Raw genomic sequence first — 21,247 nt, 5'->3', positions numbered from 1 at the left:
TCTAGTCTCTGGAAGCATTTTGGAGGCATCTTTACAGTGGTTTTCCACATGTAAATTGCTAATTTACTCCTATTTCCTTACGATCAATGTTATGTATTCTTAAATGTATTAACTCATTTGAGGTCAACAAATTGCATCTAATCATCAGCATACTTATGTTCACGTAGTTAAGGATATGTGGGGCTTTGACCTAAATAGTAAAAATACTCAAGCCTCCTTACTTGGTGCCCTAAAGCAAGGCGAGCCACAAGCAGAGAGATGTCCAGAGGGCGCAGGCAGTGCCCTCATGGGCAGGGCTTAGCCCTGCAGGATCCGAACACAGCCAGAAGAGCTGGGTGCAGGCAACACCAGCCCCTAATGCTCCCAGGAGAGTCAAGTGGTGAATCCAGCCAGGAGCCAAACAAGACAAGCCCAGAGACAGGATACAGCACAGGTCCAAAGTCCATCCAGGAAACTGGGCTGGATGCAAGCTATGACATGCTTGCGTGAAGGGTCCATCCAGAAGCCAAGCTGCTAACGCACTGGTCTGAGATTTATCCAGGCCTGAGGGACTCAGCTTGAGCTGAGCTGGTCCCCTGGGCAGGTGTGGGTGGAGGGCTCAGGCGAGGCTGCTCAGGGCCACCAAGGCCTGTCAGTGCCCTCAGAGCACGCACACCTGCCAGGTTCCAGTACCCTTTGCTCAAATTTTGTTTGCCTTCATAAATTGTCATGAGGAGCATTTGCAGATTATTTTATCCTCTCCAGTCGCTGCCCTTGCACGCTTCAGGTTCACATACAGCTCTGGGTTAGGTACCACATGGGCTACTTACACCAAGAGGGCTTTTCTGTAGGCACTGGGGAGGTGTAGAAGAGTGCTCTGCAGTGCTGCTGCCGGTACAGCCCCTCCTGCAGTGCGGGCAGCTCCTTCCAGCCTGCTCCCCTCTTCTCCCGCTCCGCACCAGCCACAAGACCGAGCTCTGCCTCTACAGGTGAGGAGACTCCAGCTAGCAGGCACTGCAACAACGGGCATCAGCCAAAACGTTGTAAGGCATGTAACAAACCTATTCCTTCCACAAGTCTGTATACTACTTAGATTTTTACAAATCTGCATGCTTTTGCCCATCAACAACAGACGAGTCTGATGGCCATAAACAGGGAATTTCACAATGCCAGACAAATGCTGCTCAACTGCCAAAATCAACACTGAATCATTGCTTGAGCAGCAATTAAACTAGAACAATGCAGATACCCTGAGCCTTCCTTTAATCATTTTCCCAACTCTGTGTTAATTAGCTAGACTGCAGTAACTACAGAAATGATGAACCTATGTGAGAATAAAAAGTAAAATTACATTAAAAATTCAGTAAATTATACAACACTCTTTCCTATCAAAATATTTTAAAATATTCATGTCCAAAAGTACCTATCCTACGAAGACCTCAGGATTGTTCATTAGATGACTTTGTATCGCGGATCACTAACTGCCATTAAAAATCAAATTAAAAGGCGGCGTTTAAGAGCTGCCAAGGCTTGGTGAGTCCAGCGGGCACTGACAGCGCAACGGGAGGTCACCACGGTGTTTAGCAGCCATCCAGCGCAGAGGCCGGGCTTGCAAAGGGCACATCGGCTTCAACCCCATGGTAAACAAATGGGTGGGAGCCTCTTCTATTTGTTCTCTGTTTCTCCCTATGGCTGCTCTGCGTACATGTGCTATACGGGCCCGAAAGTGATGGTTTTGTATAAAAGAGGGGTAGCACCACCGACACAACTGCCTAGGTCTTAAAAATACCACAGCTGTTTGCATCTTGTCAGCATAAGCGCCCCATCGGGCACCTTGGTCTGTACAGGGCTGTGTCAGCCGCCCCCCGGCCTCCACCTGAAGGCCCCAGAAAGATTACCGAGCTTTGTAATAACTGCACGCATGTAGACGTTCACTTCTTGTGACTCGGGGCACCGCTGCCACCTTCTGCCTCAGTTTCTTCACACCACACCAACATCTGCCCCCCTTCCTCGGGGCGAGCTCGGCCTCGGGGCTGCGGCTCTCGGTGGCCGGTGGGAGGGAGCTCCGCGGCGGGGCTGAGGCTGGGGGGCAGGCCGTGAGGGGAGATCCGGGCTGAGGGGCGGCCTGGCCGTGAGGGGAGACCCGGGGCTGACGGGAGACCCGGGACTGAGGGGGGGGCCTGGCCGTGAGCGCCGCCCGCCCGCAGAGGGCGCCGCGGTCCCGCCGCTGTGGCGGCTCATGGCGGCGCCGGGCCGGGCGAGGCTCTGGCCTGCCGGGGGAAGGGGAGGGGCGGCGGCGCGGCCGGGCGGGCGTTCCGGCCCTCTCTCCCTCCCGTCTTCCCGCCGCGGGCCGGGCAGCCGCCGGTGTGGGTGTCGGGGGGCTGCGCCGCGCTCCCCCCTCCGCGTGGGATTGGGGGTGCTGCGGGGAGGGAGGTGGCTGAGGGCGCGGCGGGGCTCCCCCGACGCCCTCCGGAGGGTGGCGGCCGCCGTGCGCGGGAGCGTCCGCAGGGTCTTCCGTGCGGTGAAACCGCCCTCCGGTGGTGGTGGTGGTTGGCGGCGGCGGTGCGGGGAGAGGTGCGCGGCGCCGGGCGGGCCCGGCCGGATCCCCGGAACAGCAGCAGCAGCCCTCGCCAGGTCGGTGCCTGCCCGCTCGGGTGCGTGTCTTCGCCTCCACACACAGGCCCGCCCTGGTCTCCCGGGGCCGAGCCCCCTCCGTGCCGAGCACGCTTTTGCCATGTGCCCGGAACCAGAGAGCCACTGCCCTTTCTTAAAGCCGTTCCTAATTATTATTCCTTTAATGTTGCCTTCCCGCTTCCCGTTTCTCCTGTGGTGACCGCGTACTGTCACCGACTGGGGCGCGGGGGGACGGGCCCGCCGGCGCTCCCAGGGGCTGCGGAGCCATGAGCCGGTGCTCCCGGGGGCTTCGGGCTCCGGTGCCTGCTCGGCTCGCCAAAGAAAGGCGCTTCCTTGTGTTTGGGGTTTTTTTAATAAGCTGAGTTGGAAGTTTTCTACGAGAACTGGGCTTGGTTTCTAGGTATAACTTGGTCATGCTTTATCTTCAGCTCTGAATTCAGAGGCAGCACTCACATTGGGAGTGTGTAAAAATGTGGTTAGGGAATGGCTTGAGATGAAATACAATGACTGGGGTAGTGCTGGGAAGTGTTTGAAGAAGCCCTGAATTGCTCCTTAGCTTAGCTCCACTTCTTTTGTTTTGTTTTTTTTTTTCCCAGGAGTAATTAAATTATGAATACTGTATAACTGAACATCCTTTTGGATTTCAATCTGTTACTAGCTGCTATTTAGAGAACTTGCAAATCTGCCAGACGCACATATCTGACATCTTTACACATTACTAGCAATGTCTCGTTATTTGACATCCAAGGACATGCAGCAGCCAGAACGCGTGGATGTTCACGGCAGCTGGGCGGTTGGAGAGGCAGAGAATCTGTGGCAAGTCTCCCAAGTTCCAGGGAAAGCTTGCTTTTCCTCCTCTGCGCTGTGAAGCTATTCTTAATGAAGTGCATTTCACTTTTAAACCATTGACTCTTTCTGTTTGCACGTTTTTACTCCAGAATAAAGGATTAAAATAAGAAAAAGAGTGTCCAAACAGGAGTCTCAAGCTACTGATTCCTTAATACTAAATATCCTACACTAAAGCAGTATTATTTCTAGCTAGACGAACACTAAACCTTTTCAGAAAGATATGATGTCAAGGTTCCAAGTTAAGTGTTCTGTGAAAATAATACCTTTACTGTAATTTTTCCAAAAGACACTAACTAGTGTTTGGGCAGTAATGTAAAAAAGAATATGAGGTTACAGGCAAGAAATAGTTATAGAAACATAAATCACCTTTTAATATTATTTTCTTTTTTCCTCATTGGCAACTTAAATACTATCGGATGAAAAGAAGTGTCGTAGCAATCTCCTCATCCTGTTTTCAGGTGCAAAGCATTTAATGCAACAAAAGAAAAGGTTGGGGTTTTTTTAAATGTTGAGGAAAAATTCAAATCTCTATGCAAGACTCTATATATTGGGGGAGGGAGCCATCTGTATTAGTCTAGCTCAAACACCATTATTCTTTTGAGCTGAAAATGTAGTCATGAAATACTTCAGTGTCAGGAGACATAGTTTATGTGGTGAAGGGTATATCCTAATATTGCACAGCCAGTCCAGGTGTGGAAATAACTGAAGCTCACTGACACCATTGCCTTTTGCCTTCCCAGCAATGGCAGGAGGAGTTCAGGTGTTGCGGCCGATACGTTTCATTGACGGCATCCAGTTGTTCTGGCCGCTGGTGGAATTGCTGGTTTTGGTGATCAGGCTCTTACTGGGACAGAATATTTAGCTGGGGATTTAAGAAAAATAGCAATTACTGTACGTTTAAAAATACAGTCACAAGAACTGGCACTACGAACGTTATTCTGCTGCGTAAATGTTAAGTAATAGCAACCCAGGAATATCCACATGCTTTAAATGTGTTAAGTGTGTTGTGTGGCAGGAGGCCAAAGCTCAAGTCTGCAGTCATCTGGGAAGTGTAAGTGGCCTGTCTGATTCCTACCACTTTTTAAACTGTTTGGTTTTCCGTAATAGCTGCAGGGTTTTGGAGCAGGGTATAGCATTAGATCAGGTGGCTGAGTCTGAATTGCCTTGTTTAGACTTGCTACCGCATAGTCCTTGATCTTAGAACCGTTGAATGTGTGAGTCCAACTGCAGTTATAATGTTCATACATGGTTTTAAATACCACATTAAACCTAATTTTTCAGACATGGTTTTAAAATACCATGTTCAATTTTTTATTTATTTTTTTTACATCTAACATATTTTGCTTGTCTGGAAATAGGTATTTTGGGATGAAGCTTAATAAAATGTATAAGGGCTTTGTTACAATGTTTACAAATGCTTTGATGTTTCTCCCTTTTTAGTGGGTGGTAAAACTCAACTGCAGAGTACCAGAATGGGAAGGCTTACTTGCAACGTTACTCACAACTTTTCTTTTAACTTTAAAAATTATTTTCAAAGATAGCTATGAAGTCTGATTATATTCAGTTTATACTGGTGAAGTTATCTAATAGGCTAAGGTAAGTTCTCAATGTATGAATACATGTTCTTTTTTTATCATTTAATTGGTTTAGGTCCAATGATGACAGTTCTCTTGAGAGGCAGCCAGTTTCTACAGAAAACTTGTTCCGGCATTTAACGCCACAGATACCTCATGAAAAGAAAAAGCAGGTTTCTCGAATCCTAGCAAAGTGAGTCCTAACTTTACAGTGAATGCTGCTCTATGAAAACAAACTTTGTGAAACTTCACCTGGATTCAAAAGTAGTTTGATGCATAAGGAGGGTGGCTCCAACCAGTAACCTTGCACCCAGGATATGTTGCTAGCCCTTCCAAGCCCTGGCCCCGTGCGTGCAGAGTGAAGAACTTCAGAAATCCCAGCTACAAACATCAGGCCTTTGGGGACTGTTGTCTGTGAGATAGTAAATAGCCTTATTCATTTCTAGAGGGATGCTCTTAGACCTCAGTATTATACCTGCCTGTTTTCTGAATTTGCTGTGTCTGAGATGTTCCAGATGGTCTTAGAAATTTTCACCATCTTTCCTGTTACTGGTTCTACATCTGGCTTTAAATACTGAACAGGTAAACCTACTAGTGGAGTACTTCTTTTGTAGGTTTTTTTTTTAAACAGTGCATTTGCTCTGGCTTTTTTCCTTAATAGCTAGTTAAAACTCCTCTATATGAGGAATTATTAACTTTGAGAGGACTTAAATTATCATCAGAATGAGTGGGAAATCAGTTGGGTTTTGTCAGCAGGAAGTTTCAAGGAATAGTAATAGATAATTATGCATTTTTGTTAAAATTTTCTTCAGTTTTGTAGTGGTTAGCCTTCTAAGTAAATATTAAAATTTCAAATAGGATGGATATTTCAGCAGAAACAAAAAAATATCCAGAACTATTACAATTGGCTACAAGAAAATAATTTTAAAGGTCAAATTCAACCCTCGCTTGCTTCAAAATTTAAGCTGTATTGTACTATTGCGTTTCATTCTGGGGATTTTGGGGGCAAGAATACCTTACAGTTGCCTTCTGCCAGTTTCTTACGCTTTCCATCTTTGCTCTGGAGTATTAAATAACGCAGACTAGTTTGACACTATGTTGACTCTCTAGTTAGTCTGATGGTCTGTCTAGATCAAGTAGACCTTAGAGCTCTTCCAGAATCTGAGTCATAAGTGACTTCTTTTTCATAACATTATCCTGAAATTAGTTGTGTAGAAAACAACATTATGTTTATGTTTTGTAAGTGTGAGTAGAGTGTTCAGAGTCTGGGCTAGGATCATTAAAGAATGTACTGTTACTTTTTTGGCATAACATTGAACATGAAAATCAGAGTTTTGGTCTTAAGTGCTAATAAAGTGCTTGGTTTGCTTTACCCTGTAGCAGAGTGCTGGCACCTCAGTGTAACTTGCAGTCTCTGCCTAACACAACCCCAGACTAAAATGCTATAATGATATAAATCTGGAGTCTTGCTTATTTGTCAAGAGCTAATAAATGCGATGGACCACAAAGTATTTTTCTTTCTTGGAAGTCTGACTTCTTTTCTGTAAGCAATAAATATAAGCAAGCATTGTACGGTTAATGTCTTATTCACACTGGCTGTATTTGTTTCTTTGAATTTGGCAGGTTCGTTTATGAGATTGGAAATAACTGTGATATCAAGCATCCGTCTGGATGCAGAGGTCTTTTCACAGAGGATATTCAGCATCGGTAAACGGATTTGCGGATTTGCATGGGGTAAAAATGGAGGCAGAAATAAACTTCTGAAATTGAATCTCGGTCCAGGAATGATGGCTTCTCAGCTGTATACACATGCTTTCAATATCTCCCCAGTAGAGAATAGGAGATTGTGCATAAATGGAACACCATGGATTTGGCATCTCCTGGAAGAATGTGTCGAGAATGCGTGGGAGTATTGGAGTGTTGTCATAGGACTGATTTCCATTGTCTGTTTTCTGTTTGCTGCACTACCGTAAGTTTAAAGTCTTAAGCAGTCCTCAGATTCAAACATGAGTAATCTTGCCTGAAGCCTTTTTTCAAAAGCTGCCCTTTTTTTTTTTATTATTTTATCTTGGATATGTTTCTCTATCTGCATAATACAGATATAATATGCCAGAGAAGCATGTTGTTCATGTTTGCAACAATATTTGGTGGTTGACAAATGAGCTTGATGTACTGTTCTGTTGTACTGACTTGACACTAATCTCTGCCACTTAGAGCAAATGAGAATAAATCACCTCTTCTCTCTTATCTTCTCTACCCTGAGATGTGTGTGCACGCGCAGGCACACTTGCTGCAGAAGCTGGCTCAGTGTTTATTTAAACCACATGCTATGTCACCAGTACTGTTGTGCTGGCTCCTGCCAATGAAATTTGGATTGAGGAAAGGTCGGAAGCAGCACATGAGTTAGCGCTTCGGTAGTGCTAAATCAGATGCCGTTTGGTCGCTGGCACTGAGTTCAGGTTTCAAATATGTAGGTAAGAGATGACAAAGGAAAAATAGAAATGCTCCCAGCAGGTGAAAATGCCTGAAACAAAATGGAATTGACTCCAAAGTCTGGCCCTATAAAGGGGGTATAATTTACTGAACTAGTAAAAGGGCTATGGAAATCAAGCAAAACAAAACCACTCTTGGTAAGCTGTGGAGCTTGAGAAATATTACTTGAAATATTAGTTGAAAGGGGGCTTTACATTAAAACTGTCATGTTAGTGAGCATGGAATTCATCAAAATATGTCTAATGGACTCACATTTGGGATTACTTCATAGTCCCCATTGTGAATCTGAATAACAGCTCTCCAATTTAGAGGCGTAAGCGTAGTTGTCAGCTCCTTTAGAAGCTTCATTCACTCTTAGCCCTTCCATGTTAGGGAACAGTGTTTTTCTTATTTCAGTATTTTAAAGGCTGGTATTTACAGCAGATGAATATAAAATGCTTACGGTGTAGTTCTGGTGTCCAGAAAATGGTATTTCAGTGCAGGCCACATAAAAGGAGCCCAGGCACGCAGTAATGAAGTTCTGATTTGAGTCTTTTGTTATGTTAGAGTAAGACATGGTGAGCTGTAGTGGTACTGAGCTCTTCTTCAAAAGGTAAGTGGAGTACTGCTGTCATAGGTCTCTTGTGGTTAGAGTTTTAATCTTTCTTTATTCAGAAATTGAAAAATGTACTTCTGAGCTTATTAAATATTTTTTGCTTACACTGTTTTACAATTACGTCTGGAATTTGTGCCAGTCAAATTTACGTTGCCTGTCAGAATGGAAGAGTGGATCAAGCGCTGTCTTTGGGCTTTCTGCTGTGTTGGATAGCTGGAGATCTTACAAATTTCGTAGGCTGCTATTTAACAAATCAACTGCCAATTCAGGTAATCTGTCAATATTCCTACGTTTTGATTTATGCTTTTCAAACTGTCTCTTTAAATTCTAGGATTCCTTAATATTGCACCATAAAGTCCATACTGGGAAAGAAAATAGTTTCGTATTCTGTTCACTGATCTACCCTGTATAAAATAGGTCATAATTTCCCAAATATTTACATCAATACTGTTATGTGTTATAGGAACCATTTCATGCTTGTAATTAACAGTCAGAGAGACTTACTGGGTGTTACTCAGTGATGAATGAAGTGGGGAATTTTCATTTGAGCTTCAGCTTCAAAGTGAGCTTGCAGAGCAAATGGGGTTGGAAGGAAGCTGTGTTGTTTAGCTTGTAGTAGATCAAGCTGTTTTGGGGCAGCTGCTCTTTAAAGTTCCTCTTGGGGTTTTTTTTTGTTTTATTTTAAGAAAACTGTTTATTAACGGGGAAATACTAGTTCAAAGCTATTAACGTCTGAATTGAAAACATATTTTTTTCATTAAGGGGAGGGTTTCTCCGAAAGGAACAGTCGTTTTCAGCAATACATTGTGTCTGAAACTTTCTTATCTGCATTTTTTAAGAAAGAGGTGTGTGTCAGCCACCTGCAGAAGTTTTCGCAAGCTGGAGATGGACCCAAGGGTGGACAGAGTTGTCTTTTACAACGTAACGTGTAGCACTAACGGTTCCATCTCCCCGTGATGACGAGGGAAAGAGAGAATGTCGGGTTTGTCTTACTGAGGGAAGAGGCACTGAGTAAGATGAGTAGCTTCCAAAGTGTTGGGAAACTAGGAGGAGCAGGCTTGAGTTTCCGGGCAGGAAGGATTGATCAGGCTGCCCAGGTAGGAGTTTGTGCTATGCATCCTGGAAAATGAGCAGCTGCTGCCATCGTGTCAGCAAGTCCCTGTTGCATAAGGTTTACGCTGCATTTATCTGCAGTGGTCTGACTTGGTTTGTGCTGGAAATGCTTTTTCTTTTTCTTTCTTATTTTTTTTTCTTTTTAGCAGTGCTTTGGTATTTGTCATTCACATTATCATTATGAAGCAAAATTTCCATCCGGTTAAGGTATTTTGAACTATTTGTATACTGAACAAGCAAATGTATCTTCTGTTTCAGATTGTCACTGCCATTTTTTATGTTAACATGGATATAATTATGATTTCACAATTTGTCTACTATAAGCTCAAGAATCAGAAGATGACAAAATGTAAGATTTTTCAACAATTAATATGTTCTCCATAATGTAGCATGCTCTTTAGTTTTATATTTTCTACAGCTTTTAAATACCTTTTTTTCCCAAAGGGATCAAAAAATAGAGCGCACAAATTCTGGTTGAAGTTATTAGGTTTATTGCTTCCAGTTTTCTTAGGCTCTTGTGAAAAGCCTGCCCCTTCTTTTCTCTGCCTTTCTGCCTTTCTCTTTTTTTACCCACGTAATATCTGTAAATATTTTCCATGTAGTAGTTTTAGTTTATATAGACATACAAAACGCAGCAGTTTTGTGGAATCTGGTTCCATATTTTAACTTACACCATCATTTTACTATCTACTTACAGCTATCTAAATATATGTGTAAGTTGAAAGCACGCATTATTTCTTTGTGTGGTTCGGTTAGTTTCCTCCATGTTGATTGAAACCGGACTTTATTTGCTTATAGCATAAAATATCTTGACATCTTCATGTGTTCTGTTTCAATACATATAGTTAAAAAACATATTCGAGGGGAATTAAATTACTTGAGTTGGGCTTCATAAAATCCTGGCAGTAGTTGTAGTATTCAGCCTACCAATGGGCTACTGTTTTGACTGAAATGGAAGACAGAAAGCTCTGTTCACATTGTATCAAATCAAAAACATTAACTCATCAATCTAAAAAAAAAAAAAGTATCAAAGGAAATCCATGGTGCGGCAGAGGTAACAAAAAGCTGAAGTAAACCAGATGCCTTCCCAGCGGACTAAATAGGGATAAAGCAGATTCATTCAATATGGAACTGATGATAAACCTGGAGATAGGTCAGTGCTGAAGATATTTCCTTCCTGCTGCCTACTCTTGAAAACAAACACGGGCTTTTGTCCGGTTTAGCTGCCGGTGCCTGTTTCAGCTCACTGGTTTGCAGAGCTGGGGAGGGAGGGGTGGTACTGTGCTGGAAGCTGTGACAGAAAGAGGGCTTTTGGGTACTCGCTTCTGGAGCAGCCACCCTAGACAAGTCGCCCAGTTTTCCATCTCAAAGCGTGGCCTGTGGAACAGCACTACGAAGTCTGTGTTATTTAGAGCGCAGGTCTTTAGGACAGGCTTACTAATGCTGTACAGCAGTTTGTTCCGCTGGTAACAGTGACTGCAGGACTTTACCAGCCTCTCGTAGACAGGGGAGATAACATAGCTCCGGAGTTCTGTAGGCTTGTCGGCCGTTTCCAAGTTGTCTTGTAGGTGTCTATGGAGATGTGCTAGGTGGAGTCTGTGTCTTTGAGTATTGGTAAGGCTCGGTATCTGGCTAACCACGGACATAGATGGCACAGCACTCAGATTACGTATTTATCTTAAAGATATTTTTGTTAATATAAATTTCAAATATCCTTGCTTTTGCAGTTTTTAATCAGGATGTGTTGAAAGAAACTGTCACATTCTGTTCTACTTAGCAGCTTTCTGTTTACCAGCTGTTACTTAATAGTAAACTATTAGGAGCTAATACAAGAGATGAACCGAGCATGAAACTTTTCTCTCTTGGTAGCAATGCCTGTTTAAGGGGGTCCCTCCTGTTCCTGCACTGCTCCCCTCTATTGTGCTGTGTCTTTGTGCAAGAACTGTGATAGTGAGCAGGGGTGGGCATGGAGCCCAGAAGAAGGAGGTGGACTTCCATTGCTGCCAAGAAAAAGATACATGAAATTCTACCTTTAAATTCATATATTTATATTGCAAGCAAAAAGTAGCTTTAAATCAACAGCAGATGTTATTTTTCAGCTAATTTGTTTTTATGTCATTCTAGGCAGCAAAAGTCTGAAGAATTTCTGTATAACCTGGATCATGGTGTGTATAGCACTGTGTGTTATTTTACTCTGTCAGCTGTTACTAAGAAGCCAAGACCAGAGTGCAGTAATTGAAAGAAGTAATGTAAGTTCTTACCTGCTGCCATTCCAAAAAAATCCCACCCAAAAGTGTCTTGAAAAGATTGCGTACACTGAGCTTTAAAGAAATTCAGATGACATTTATAACAATGATTTAGAAACCATAAAAGTGGCACTATGTGGATGTTTTAACTGTGGACCATACATCCCAAAATAAAGAAGTTATAAAATCGCTTCTTTTAGCAACTGCCTGTGTTTTGGGCTTATTCTGTCCTGTGGGTCATTAGGATGTGCTGCTCTGCCAAAAAACGTGTATACGTGTTGTGTTTCTGCTTGTGGTAAATACTGTAGATGTCCATGTAGAGACTACACAGTCACAAGTGAAATCAATAAAAGTGGAAAATTACAATTGTACCTGCTGCTGCTGTCATTTCAGCAGGAAAGTTCACAGGCTATTCTAGCAATTTTATGGCCTTCATACTAATGCCAGTAAAATAATTGTAATCCAGCAACATCGCCCAGCAGGGAAGCAGCTTATTTTCAAAACACAGCTAGAGTGAGAAAACTAACAACTCTTAAACTGTGAAAAATGAGTATTTTGCTTTCTCCAGACAGGATGATTCTTTTCTTTTTTTTTTTTTTTTTTTTTGTGGCCCTAGCTACAGTTCTTAGTTTTGGTTTGAATTATTGTGCCCAGGCTTTTTAGCAGGAGGACTGGATTGATATTAGTATCGTATCCTAAAGCCTGGCACTAGTTTTGATCTCAGTCATGGCTATGACGCAGCAGTGTGCATTGTTCTGAGAAAAAGATTAAACCCTTTCTAGCCCTCTTTGGTCATTTGAAGAGCAGCACTGAACTGCTTTGAAAGGAGTTCTGTCCAGAAAATCAGCCAGTGGACTCTCAGTGTAATCCTCTGAAACGCCTGAAAACATTCTTGCCAAAATATGTGTACCTTTTCTTTTTCAGAACTCTCTTGATATGGTTGAAATGTCAGGCTTCGTTTGTGGCTATATATCCTGTGTGTTTTACTTGGGAAGTAGATTTCCTCAGCTGTATAAAAATGTAAGTAGGTTTTTGGCTAAGTAAACTTGTACAAAATACTCTCTGTTGCTTTAGATGTTGGATTCTCCCTAACAGTGAGCCCTCTTGAACTTGAAAGCCTACTTTGCCTTTGTGACTATCTAAAATGGTAAAAAAAAAAAAAAGGGGCTTTTTTTTCCCCATTCAGAGGAGGATGGTGAGAATTTTAGGAAAATGATGGTCTTTGATTGATGGAAGAGGATTGATTGGCCAGGGCAGATGAAGTGTTTACAGTTGGATTTATCAGATACAAGCAGAAACCTGCATTCTGTGATTGTTGTCACGAGCAAGTGATATCTCACCTTTTCTTTCTCCAAAATATTCTACCTTAAGCAACCAACCGTGGGATCAAAAGTTAGAATTAGAGCAAAATTAGTTTATAATTTTAGCACCTTTTCACAAAGATGCCATTACGGACTTTTTTTTTTCCCCTCACAGCCTCTTCACTATCAGTATATTAAAAAAAAAAAACAACCCAAACCTGGAACAACAAAAGATCTGAAAGTTTTACATTGTTAATTGTATAGGGGCATTTTAATTGATTATGGAAATTAGTTCATTTCCAAGACTATTTATATTCCTCCTCTACCTTTTCCTTCACAGCTGGAATACCACAATATTTTCAAAAAGACTGATAGAACAACAGATTTTTTTTAAGAACTAAATATCATTTGGAAGCAGATTATCCTTGTTGCTTTGCACTTATTTAAAAATTACATTAACTGGAGCTGCTTCTAAGAACTGTAACAATTTCTGTAGTTTTTGGTGATATGTGCTGCAGGTACTAAGGTTGGAGGATTCAGAGCCCAGGAATAGATGGACAAGAATGACCGAAAGTCTTTGGATGCATTATAGCACAAAATGCCAAAGTTACCTATAACTGCTTACTGTGATACATGTTTTAACATTTCTTTGTATTTGTAAAAACTTCTTTGCGTTTAGTTCCAAAGAAAATCAACAGAAGGCACCTCTTACCTGCTCTTTGCCTTGGCCATGATGGGAAACTGTACGTACGGACTGAGCCTTGTTTTAAAGATGCCAGCTACCGAATCCTTCCGGACCCTCTACTTTTTACACCATCTTCCATGGCTCCTTGGCAGCTTTGGAGTTTTGTTTCTAGACATTTTTGTATCCTTTTCCTGTTACAGCTAGAGTTTCTCAGGATAGGCTTGTTAATAAGTAGATCAGAAATTAAGTGGATTTTTTTTTAATTCGAAATTTGTTTTCTATGATTCTAACCTGATCATAAGATCTTCTTTCTGCACAGTAATTTGTATGCGTTTTATAATATTTCATGATAAGAATAAGAAGTTTATAGAAAATACCTACATTAAAGCTGCATTGCACAGGTTAACTTATATCTTGTAAGCAATACGTAGTCTACTAAAAGTTGGGGGGCGTTCACATTGTGTTGTTTTTCTTAGGTTTGCTGTCTGATAAATGTAAAAAAACACCCCAAACAAACAAACCAAAACAAACCCCAAACTTGCTTGTTTTTAAATGCAAATATAGAATTACAGCTTTGAGAATTTGGTTAAATTGGGTGAGTGTTATTGCAAGATTGCATTAAGTTCAGAGACAAACAATGAGGTTTTGGCAAACTTAGTTTCGGGAAAATAGCGTTTAACAAAGCAATGCTGCAGCTGCCCTTAACTCTGTGATTCCGGGCAAAGGCAGACGCATTGAGACACTGAGTTCCTCTGAAAACCAGTGGCTGTGCTCCTAGAGACGTGCTAAGGGCTAACCAACTACACTCTTAGCTAGATTAGTGTGCCAGTTTCTTGAAAGTCCTGAGCAAACTGAAAACACTAATTTTTTTTTCCTTCTTATATTCAGGGGACGTACATGAGATGCCCACGGTATATTAGTTATTGTTAGTCATGCTCTCTCTAGACTGAGCATCAGCATTCTGTGATCAAGAAATTAAAAGCAAAATGTTTAGAGTAGTATGGTACTTTGGCTAGTGAATGATAATGTGATGGTACTTGGTCTTACTGTAGGTTTATAGTCACCCGTCTTGTTACTATAGCTTGTATTTTCACTTAAGAGAGTATAAAGAGATTTTCTGATTTTTCCCTGAAGTCAGAATTTTAGATTTGTGCCTTGGTACTTAGCTCCGTGAACTCAAGCTATAAAACAGGATAAAATGAAGAGTGATTTCAGGACCATGCTGAAGCATGTTGTGTTAATCCGTTCCATATTAAAAGGAAGTTCTTTACCAGATTTACCTGGAACAGTTCCAGAAGTTATGATTCCCAGGCATCATTCTTGTCTTTCTGATTAAAGTAATTTCATAAGCCGCTCCAATTAGACTAGCGATGGGACAGCTGACCCTGGCCCTTGGATGGGCTGTTAAATTACCCTGGCATTCCGAATAGCCATCTGTGCTTCGTGCATCTCCAGCCATGGCGATTTAAGTGGGCGGTTTAGTAAAACATTCTGCGATGTGGGAACAGAATACTTCGCTACAGCAGTGAGACTAAACTGTGGTTCCTGGCCCGTTTTGAAGTTAGTTGTAGTTTTATCTTGTCTGAGACGGCCCCGTTTCTTTGGCCTGAGCAGACTGCGGGGAGCAGGGTTGCTAGCCCACATGGCTGGTTTGAGCGCTCGGCCCTTTTCTTCCATGAACGGAGTAGTGACTCCTTTCTTCCACCCCCAGCTGGAAACATAAACCAGCCAATATTTATTTACCCAAAACCCCCTAGAACTTGATCTTGATGACCCTTACAGTACGTTATGTGCATATTTGCAGATGCCTTTCTGTGATGAACTCTGAAAAGGAACTTTTATATTGGCCGCAAACCTTCCCCCTCCCCGAGCCCTGCCCCAGGATTGCAGTGCCAGTGTGCACATGACATTCATTTCTGGGTCCTGTCTTGATTGGAGTCTGAATCCAATCTTGCTAATAGTCCTCCAGTTCAAATTATATTGAAAACAGATGCTTCCAAATCAGGTTGAGGAGCTTATAGGAATCTAGTCAAGTATATAGTGTTAGTTGAAAATGTATGAAGTATTTGTAATCAAGAGAAAACAAAAGCAGACCTCCTGCTTTGAGAAGCCCTGAAGGTAAGGAAGTCAATGCTTTTAAAAAGAGAGTTTCATTACTGTCTCTTGCCAAGCAAGAAAACAGAAAAATCTAACAAACTGATACATCATGTTAGACCAGAAAACTATGAATTGGATCACCTGGGTTTTGGAAAACAGGGGAGTTAAACCAGAAAGTCATAATTTCTAAGAGGGAGGTGTTTCATCATTGATGATTTGCGTAACAGCCTCTGTTTTGAGGCGTAGTTGCAGAAATTGCCTAATTCTAGTAGACTTTATTCCTGATAGTGTCCAGACTTTCATTAGGTGGGAAAATAAACTCTCATTTCTCAAGGTCCAAACCAGGATTAAGAGTTCACTTACTCTGTGTCTGCTGCAGTATTCTTTTGCTTCCATCTGACATGGCTGGCACTGACTATTTTTAGAAACAAATGGACTCCTGATCATGGCTGGAACAGCAGCTCCAGCGTTACTTAGTGCAGGATTACACCGGAGCTGTTTTGGCTTGGTTTAACAGGATAGCACGGTCATCCTGTTCCCTTGGTGTCTCCAGTTAAAGTTATTTGGTTGCACAATAAGCCAGTTATTTTCAATAAATAATGGAAGCATCCAATTATTCGTAGAGTATGAATTGTCCTCCTTTTCGTTTTAAGAGGAGTTTCATAGCACTGCACATTTGAATTATAAATTGGACACAATTTTCTTTTGCAGGAAATGTTTCCTTCCAACTGGTGCTCTGCAGTAGGGGAAGGTGGTTGGAGTTTCTTGAGAAACCAGGCAGCCCAGGGTTGAAATGGGCTGATGGGGCGCCTTGAGGGTCAGACGCTAAGTCCAGATTTGTCTGGTTTAAGGTTCCATGGTGGGCCGTAATAGAGCTTTATTTACTGTGCATGATTACTTCATGTTTCATTTGTACACAAGGATGCAATACTACGTATTTTAAAATACCGCATCAGTTGATGACCAGTTCTGCCTTTAGAGTTTTAGCAGCAGCCATCACTAAGTTTCAAAGAGACTGAATCTAGTGCAAGTTTTTCCAGAAAGCTTCATCCTTTTCTGTAACTCTTCTACCCTCTTTCACCCTGCTTCCTTCCTCCCATGCTCCCACCAAAACCAAACAACTCTGCTGTGTGTTCAGTTCAGACAAAGCCCTTTACCAAGATTTTTGCCTTTTTTTTTTTTTATTTGACATCGCCCTATTGTCAGAGAACTCTCTTCAAATCCTCCACATGTAATTCTTTTCATTAAGTGTAGCCGGGTTGTTACTAGATAGCCAAAGTACATCCAGGAGGAGCCAAGGTGTTGCATGCAGACTCTTCTCTTGCACCTTTTGTGATTTGCAGGGTAACCACTTGGAATCCATTATATACTTCTACAAAACATCACACTTTGTAATTTAATTACCCTGTGCAAAGAATATAAACCTGACCTGACAATTCAGCCAGGAGAGTTTCCCAGCCAAACATACAACTTTGCCGCCCTCCCGTAAATACCTGCTTTTGTCTCAAAGCTATTTTGTTTTTTTGAAACTGTCATTAAATTGCTTAATTTAATGAAAGAAATTTGATATGCTAGCTTGGTGGCTGCCATAAACTTTACTCTGAGAAGTCAGTTTGGTTGTCTCCTCCACTTTGGGCTGTCTGCATGCTTAGGTCTTAAAGTTTCCCCCAGAAAGTCAGACTTGAGCAGCAAGTTAGTTTCTATATTAAGTAGTCTTGGCAGTTTAGCGTTTATTTAAAAAATACGACCAGCTGAGTACACACACTACAAAAACATATTCTGGAAACACTGTTTGATAAGCTCCACAGAACTTGTGTTTATAATTTATACCTTCTTAAAAGCTCTGTTGCTGTTGCCAGCTTGGTGGCTAAGAGTGATAATGCGCAGTGCTACAGCCCGGGCTTGTCCCAGGCCCACAGTATGATTTAAGTAAATTTGATTCCCAATTCACAGGGTCTTTTTTCCACCAGTGCAACTATTAAGACTTGAGGAGGTGCTCAGCTGTGAGTACAGTAAGGCCCATAAAAAAGAAAAGAAAAAGGCAGGAAACTTAAGTGGTAGCTATATAGGCTATAAAATGAATTTGCTAAGCTCTCAGAAGAAAGCGTTCCCCACATAATACTACAGAAAGACTAGAAAAGGAGTGCTGGCCTGCTCTCTCTGAAGGAAATCCTGTCTAGTCTTTAGCTGAGGGCCCTCACAGGTGGGATGCTGGAAGGCTTTGGGAAGGTGGGATAATTCTTGGGGCTCTGCCTAAGATGTAGAGAGTTTCCTCTCCCTTCGTCCAGGCCTCCCAGAAAGCTCCCCCCCCCCCCCCGCCCCTTCTTACTTTTATAAATAATTACATACATTAGCCTCAAACTTCTCACACCCATCGTCCACCAGCCAAGTTATTTTAACTGATCCAAAGTGTTCCTGCTAGAATTCTGTGTGTCAGATTTCTTCCCAGGGTAACTATTTCATTTTTAAAATGGGATTTTACATGTAGTAAATGGGATTTTCACAGTAGTGGTGACCCAGGTTCTGTGAAATCTGAACTCAGACGAGTATACATTGGAATTTGTACCAGGTACCCGGGTATACAGATGGCCACTTGTATCTACACCACGTGCCTTTACACGTGCTTTCCTACAGATCCTTATGTTGGAGGTCCCTACTTGTCCTCATCTACTTCACCTCCTTCCACCCACCTCATGTCCTGAAAGCTTTCTTCATCAAAGTTGGATAGCAAGTCATGCTGGGTTTAGCACAGTCTGCTGCTGGAATCACGCTGTCTTTTAGAAAAAGAAAAAAAAAACAGTCCCCAAAGTGAGCGAAAAAAGTAGAAGCCGTAAACCCTGCTGTACAGAGCATGGCCGCTTTGCTGGCTGGTGTGCTTTGCCTCTGTGAAGACCTGCTGCTTCGCATTTCACGTCGTTTCTGTGAGGATTTACTGGGACTGGCGGATCTTTATTCTGTAAGGTGCTGTGCAGATTTCCTAGAATAGAATAGAAAAGAATATGTGAGGGAAGGGCATAGCTGGATAGGTTTGTGCGCTGTCTTTATGTCTTGAAGTGGTGTCTCTATGGGAGAACAAAGTGGTTTGTATCAAGTTCAGTACCCAAGTATGAAACTCCTCGGCTATCTAGCAAAAATTCTGAAGAGTAAGAAATTTCTCCTGTCCGTTCTAGATGCACAGCCCTGATTTTTTTATTTAAAGGCTATGTATGCTCAAAATAATTTTGTTTGAGAGCTGGAACCATCAAGGACGAGTCCATACTTGTTAGTTCTTTTCAGATTAGCGGTATTTCCAGTGGTCTATTTTACAATAGAAATAAATAATTATGCCTAATTGCACAATTCTGTGTTGAAACCAGCATTAAATATTGAGTCATAGTGATGCCTGCATGTCAGTGCCTGTAAATACCAAACCAGCTAGCATTTTGCAGGAAATGAGAATTTTGTTTTCCGATCAGGCCCTGCTGATCTATTGCTAAGAAAAGTTTTTACTAACTTCTCCTCCTTACCAGCGTCTACCTGCAGTATTTAGCCCGCTGAGGCTGGAGTAGTACAGGGCAATGTGTTTGATTCCACATTGTTCCTAGGTGAACCTCGTTCCTGTTCTGCTTCTAAGGAATTTCACACTTGGGACCCTTGCAAGCCTGAGGAAGAGGTGGTAAAGGACATTTTCCTGTGTATCTGAGCCGTGTAACCAAGGGGATCTGAAGTTTTGAGTTAGAATTTTTCCGTATGTTCTTTTTTCTAGTGTTGCAAGTAAAATAATGATTAAACTTTTTGCCACAAAGAAATACTGAAAATGAGCGTTAAGTAGGATTTGGAAAAGGTTATATGCTAATGTAGAAAATTCCACAGTCGGGATTAAATAAATGGATAATACTTACACTACAGTACAGGAATTAGATACAGCGAGTTTTAAGCTTTCCTCTGCGGACTCTGGTATTCAGAGCCTGTGCCAGAACTAAATGGATGGCTGCTTTTATTCTGTACAGCTTATTTGGGGTTTAATTGAAAGCAAGTACTGCAGTTGCTACCTCTGTATCCTAGTTAATCCCTTCCTTACCCCAAAATAACAGGTGACTCTGCAATTCCTCCTGTATCGTCAGCGCAAGGAAAGACAATCCGGTTTAGTGGCGCTGGAAGTGGAACCGTTGCTGGTGAGCGAGGAGCCCGCCTAGTGCCAGCCTGGATCTGGCTCCCGATTTCATTGGGTTTTGTCCTTGGATGACTTTGACAAACAGTTAAGATGGCAGTTGCTTAGGGACCAAATTTATTACTTATTTTTTATTATTTATTCTGCCATTGATTTGTCGTTACTTATTTGCAAATGACATAATAAAATATTTAATATTTACTGTGTTGTTTCAGGACAGGTACAATATTTTTCCTGATTTTTTTTTTCCCATTTTAGCTCTTTCTCCCCAAAGTGTGCTGTAGAAATGTTTGCCATAACGATACAGTGCATGTGATGGGATGACTCTTTATTTTTAGATGAACGCGTGCATCTAGTTAACAGTGGATGAGATTTACCCCTGTGCACCCAACCTGGGGTTCCAGACTGCTCAGTCCAGTTGCACTGTATGTAAGATTTGGTCTTTTTTATTCGTACTCAATTTCATATGCATCAGAAGAAAAAAAACCAGCCTATAATTAAGTAACTTCAGTGCAGAGGATCCGTTATTGATGCAAAATCTGAATCCTGGTTTAAGTTGGTGGGAGCCTCATTGCAGAGTGTCACTATGCATTTTATTTTTAAGAGTTAAAGCATTTATACATCAATTCCTGTGTGTTCGAAGGAACATAATTATTATATGTCATCATATACCCCATATAATGTTTTCCTACAACATGCATTTTCTTGGCAAGCTTCTGGTTTAGATAAGTACCACAGGGGGAAAAAAAATTAGAAGCTAAGGAGACTGAACCTTGCAATTGCGGATTTTTTGCAATACTGTGTGGTGTTTGAAGAAAGCTTTAATAAAGTTATCTCAAAGAATAAACTTCTTCTAAATATTTTATTGGATATATAATGATTTGCTCTTCAATGAGTTTGTAAACAAAAGAGGTGGTTTCTTATAAAGCTCAATATGAGCATTTTATGCATCTGTGGGCTTATGAAGTTCATTCCCTTTGATACCAGATGTTAAAGGGTAACGATATAAGTTTTGTTTTTCAATAATAAAAACTAATAAATAATAAACTTATTTTTTAAATAGCAAAAGAAACTAATGAGTGCAACTAAATCGCTGCCAAAAGCACACGTGAAAAATGAAGCATTTTTCTCTCTGAACTTCTATAGAACTTCACGTCCCTGATAAAACCCCGTGAAACAGGGCTGGGTGCTTTTGGGGTGGTGGGGGCAACCTCCTCCCTCCTGCTGCCTGTGGAAATTCGCCTTCGCATGGCAATCCCCGCGTCGGCGGAGTAAAAGGGATTTGCTGGGCGGAATCGTGAAAAGCCAAGTCCTTCTGAAATGGGACGCTGAGGGGTTGTGCCCGACCTGCCCCGTAAGCTGGTGACTTGACTGGTGCGTGCTTAGGGCGAACGTGTTTTCCCTGATCTCCGAAGCGAGTAGAGGGTATTCGAAGTTAACCTTTTCAGTACGGAAATTAAAATGCTATTTGTCGTACTCGCAGATTTATATGCCGTACACGTGAGATTATCAAACTCCTGCCTGGCCGGTG

General features: G+C 41.9%; 1 protein-coding gene across 1 annotated transcript; it reads left to right on the top strand.

Annotated features, from left to right (window-relative positions):
- The first annotated feature begins 2,218 nt into the window (after nucleotides 1-2,218).
- LOC129210058 (uncharacterized) lies at nucleotides 2,219-20,563 on the top strand. The gene is made up of 9 exons (XM_054835510.1): nucleotides 2,219-2,613; nucleotides 5,113-5,229; nucleotides 6,660-6,743; nucleotides 8,264-8,393; nucleotides 9,496-9,586; nucleotides 11,362-11,486; nucleotides 12,408-12,503; nucleotides 13,464-13,649; nucleotides 19,640-20,563. Exons 1-9 carry the CDS (start codon nucleotides 2,219-2,221, stop codon nucleotides 19,739-19,741), a joined length of 1,326 nt encoding a protein of 441 aa, XP_054691485.1. The 3' UTR covers nucleotides 19,742-20,563.
- The last annotated feature ends 684 nt before the right edge of the window (nucleotides 20,564-21,247 follow it).

The sequence above is a fragment of the Grus americana genome, chromosome 9, assembly GCF_028858705.1.
Source record: "Grus americana isolate bGruAme1 chromosome 9, bGruAme1.mat, whole genome shotgun sequence".
In the NCBI taxonomy this organism is placed as follows: Eukaryota; Metazoa; Chordata; class Aves; order Gruiformes; family Gruidae; genus Grus; species Grus americana.
This window is presented reverse-complemented; position numbering and strand designations above follow the sequence as displayed.

What these genes read in the sequence shown, in the direction of transcription:
- LOC129210058 (XM_054835510.1), top strand. Translation starts at nt 2,219, where the DNA reads ATGGCGGCGCCGGGCCGGGCGAGGCTCTGGCCTGCCGGGGGAAGGGGA. An exon ending in ACAGAGGATATTCAGCATCG is followed by an intron (nt 6,744 to 8,263) that starts GTAAACGGATTT and finishes AATTTGTGCCAG; the next exon opens with TCAAATTTACGTTGCCTGTC. An exon ending in CAGTAATTGAAAGAAGTAAT is followed by an intron (nt 11,487 to 12,407) that starts GTAAGTTCTTAC and finishes TTTCTTTTTCAG; the next exon opens with AACTCTCTTGATATGGTTGA.